The sequence below is a fragment of the Sus scrofa genome, chromosome 6 (assembly GCF_054392235.1).
Source record: "Sus scrofa isolate SSC_HxYL_T2T_F1_AM1 chromosome 6, Sscrofa_HxYL_maternal_Yorkshire_Landrace_v2.0, whole genome shotgun sequence".
In the NCBI taxonomy this organism is placed as follows: Eukaryota; Metazoa; Chordata; class Mammalia; order Artiodactyla; family Suidae; genus Sus; species Sus scrofa.
The window spans coordinates 86,177,034-86,181,043 of record NC_139388.1 but is presented as its reverse complement, the minus strand read 5'-3'; the positions used below and the strand labels follow the sequence as shown (position 1 = coordinate 86,181,043).

The 4,010-nt window shown below is 40.4% G+C and overlaps 1 protein-coding gene across 1 annotated transcript; it reads right to left on the bottom strand.

Annotated features, from left to right (window-relative positions):
* Positions 1 to 210: 210 nt before the first annotated feature.
* PNRC2 (proline rich nuclear receptor coactivator 2) lies at positions 211 to 3,780 on the bottom strand. The gene is given in 3 exon segments (NM_001244508.1): positions 211 to 2,229; positions 2,518 to 2,723; positions 3,628 to 3,780. A coding segment is annotated over 1 exon segment (420 nt). The 5' UTR covers positions 2,212 to 2,229; positions 2,518 to 2,723; positions 3,628 to 3,780; the 3' UTR covers positions 211 to 1,791.
* Positions 3,781 to 4,010: the final 230 nt, after the last annotated feature.

Here is a 4,010-nt window from a genome sequence, read left to right as displayed (position 1 = left end):
TTTTATTCAAATCAGGTGGTTTTGGAAGCTCTATGTATTTGCTGAGAGATCACAGGCAGTTGCTTTTTTGATGGTAGGGCTGCTAATCCTAATGTACGTGAGCACATTGGTTGCCTTTTAAAACCAAGTCCTATTGTAAGTTGGGTTAATTATGTGCATTCTAAAAATACTACACATTGGTAAATTTTTATACAATAAAAACTAAGCCACTGGGGTAAAAAACAATTTTATTTTTTTAATTTCATGCTTCAAATTCATTGATGTACATTGAGTACTATGTCTTTAGGGTGTCATTGTTTGACTTGAGCAATATTACCTAATCTGAAGTTATTTGGAGAAATACAATTTAGCAATTCTGCTCTTAAAAAACAATCCCCCAAAAGCGGCCAAATCAGAAAGTAGGGCACTTACAATCAAGTTTTAAATAGACCCCCCCACACACACTTTTAATTTAGCTGTTATAATTAGCATTTATCTTTAAGGCAGGCAAAACATGTCATTAAGGTATTGCAAGAAATTACATCTTTTGCACTAAGTGGTCCCCTGGGTTACATCTTTTGACAAAAAAAATACACTGGCATTGTATATTATACTCATAGGTTACACAAATTGTTGAAAGCCAAAATGAATCTTTAGGGTTATGGGGACCCCTTAATAATCTTTGGGCTTAAAGAAAAAATAATCCCGTACTGCATTTTCACATCTCAAAAATAGGAAGTGTTTTAGCAGCTTCAAACCTCAGTTATATAAAACTTCTTACACTAAGATTTGCTTTGAAATATAGTTTACAGCGAGATCAATTATAATATACATACACTGGCACTTTAGCACAAGGGCAAACTTTTAAAAGAAGTTATCTTAGACCTTTAAAATTAGGCCATAGTATAAAAAAAGTCGATGTCTTACATTCAGCAAATTCATACTAAAATATTCTATTTTGGTAGGATAAATGCCAATAAAATTTTACATATGCTACAAGTTTATTACATATATTTACATGGCTCTTTCCTAGCTACTTAAAACTTTCACATTATACAGCTCCCCACTTTAAACAAGCTTTGCAAGGATGGTGTGAAGCCAGATCACTGTCAGAATAGCTTGTGCAGTGCCATAATACAAAGATGCATTTTGAAAGCTACTTGGTTAACACCAAATACTATTTCCATAAAAAATGATTTCGGTGCCTTTGTTGGCAGACATCTATCCACTGCATGTCATATACAAGGCCAGTGGGGTATACTATTTCATTCTAATAGCCCCTAGTGCCCTGTACACCATATAGTTAACTAAAACAACTATAATCTTTTTAAAAAGTTCACATTTTTTTGGCAGTGCATCAGGTTGTTGATATGTAACTGGTCTGGATGTTTCTAGAACATTGAACTCAATATTCAACTAGTTTTCAACCCCTGTATGTTTTAATTTGATGCTTATCATCAGATTCACCAGCTTTCAACAAGTAAACCTACTGATCCATGAATGATAATCTTAATTTTCCCAACAAGCAATAGAAAAGGTTGATTCCTTTATCACTCCCCAAATCTGCACTTGGTTTCATTTAAATGGTTAATCCATTGAAAACACTTAATTTAGTATTGATAATCAAGTACAAATCTTAGTTAAGTTGCACTGATTCTATCATTACATCAATGCACATAACACATAAAAGATGAAGTCTAATTATATTTTCTACGCAAGCTATTTTACAGATTAATTCCCTTGTGTATTTAGTCTGAAACAATTGCCAATTATCCCTAAATATTGACTAGCTTTGAACATTAGTACTTTATCTCATACCTGTACTTTAAGTAAGGTTTTTAGTTGAAATGTCATTATTTCTTTATCGGAAGGATTGAAGGAAACAGGAACCCAGTGGCTTGGTGGTTTAGGAAGAACACTTGGTGACGGTGGCTCACTAAATTTGGCTCCAGCATAGTTCTGATTAGTTTGAGACTTAAAAAGTAAGGTGGGACTTGATAAGCTAGAGTTCCAATTTTGATTATTTGGAAAATTTTTGTTCTTCCCCCCATTTTGCATGGCTTGCCATGCAGCTGCTGATGAATTGTAAGTATGTCCTCTTTCCTTTTTCTTATGAACAATCTTCATCTGGGAATTCTGATCCTTGGTCTTCTGTCTATTAAGCTGTTGTTGGTTCTTACTAACATTTCTAGATTGAGGGGCTGGAATGTTATACCTCTCTCCACCACCCATCTTCAGCTTCTTTGTCACCTGTAAGCAAATGGAAACAAAATGCTAAGTAAAATTCCACTTAAGATAGTTTAAAACTTTAAAAAAACTTCAGTAGTCACAACTTGTAACCCCAGAAACCTTGGTGAAGACTCAAAGATGTGCTATTCAGCTGCTTTTTACTTAATTACAATGCCCACACTTCATATGCACAGCCTTTGTTACTTCTTGAGAAAAATGAACTTACAAATTGGTATGATCCTCTACTTAAACAGTTTAGGATGAGTCCATAAAAATGTCTGCCCCATTTCAACATGAAGTCTTGGATACCTTTCAGTCTGCTTTTCAGATTGCAGGATTTCCACCACCTGTCCTCTTCCTTGCCGCCAAGCCCAGGATAAGAGATGTTGCTTTCTGACAGATCCTTTCCTTTGTCTCAGTACAGAAGTTTTCATGGGCCGATCTGCTGAGTTCAGCCTAGGAACTGAGGCCAACATCTGAGTCTCCTCAGCACACAACCTTGAGAGAAGTCCTAGCTAAAAAGCAAAGATTTCTAAATTATTTCACGTGTTAAACAGGAGAAAGCGATCATTTATTATTTGCTACAGAAATAGTTAAATGGCTACTTCCTAATTAAAAGGCAGAAAATAATGTCTCTAAAGATGGCTTTGACCTTAGAACTGTCATCATCTAAGAACTCTTCTAAGCCTTGAGATCCAGGAACTCATAAGGAATTGGGGAAGGGTGTCCGCCAGACCTCTCAATAAGTTGTATCTTTTTTCTAGGAACTTTTCAGATTCTCACACGGATTCTGTGACCAAAACCAGTCAAACCACAGAAGCATTAACTTTCACAGCCATGCCAAGAAATGGGCTTAAACTGTGTTTCCTAAAGAGGCTATGTTTTTAAAGTCTCACCATTACTTTCCAATCTTTGCACACATTACACATCCGTTTCCACAAAGCCTCCTCTCCAAACAGGTTTACGTGATGCAGCGTTTCCTTTAGTTTTGAACTCTTGACTCCTCCCCATTTTAAAAGAAGTTCCACAAGCCATAACTGAAGTCACTGTCCCATCTAATATGTATGAAAATGCCTATCAGGAACATTAAACATTCAAGATTTCATTTGCTATTCCAAGAAACCAAGTCACCATATAAATAATAAGCCCTCTTTTTTTTGAAAGAGCGAGAGGCCCTTCCAGACTATTTTAACAGCCCTAAAGAAACTACGAATTCCCGGATCGTGAGTCATTCCCAACAAGAGCCTGGAAAGTTCGGCTCTTCCGATGTGGCTGGGTTTCCGAGCCGCTCCGCGTTGCTCGGGCCCGGCCGGGGAACCCGGTCTTCCCCGCCGCCTGCGCCCGCCGGGCACTGGATCTGGCTTCCTACCCCCAACAATGGGGAGCGCGGCCGCCAACATGGCCGCGCCCGCCACTCACCGACTTCAAGCTCGGGACTACGACAGCGGCGGATCCTGCTCGGCGTCGAAGCCCCCCTCCCCTTCCAGGGAGAGACGAGGCACGGAACGAGCGAAGCCAACGGGCACCGACGAGCCTGCTGCAGGCCACCTTAACGTCCCGGCCGACCTCCTCCTTCTGCCTCTACCGACAAAATGGAGGCGACAGTGAGCGCAGAAGCTGGGCCGGGAAGCGCGGCGGCCAATCAAAACACGCTTTCGCGCGGCCCGGCCAATGACACGCGGGCCGCCGCCTGTTGCTGGGGCCCGACGGGACCGAGGGAGGGGAGGTGGCTGTGGCCGAGGGTTTCAAATACTCCTCGAGAAGAGCATGTCGGGAAAGACCGCTGCGGGCCCCGGCTGCCG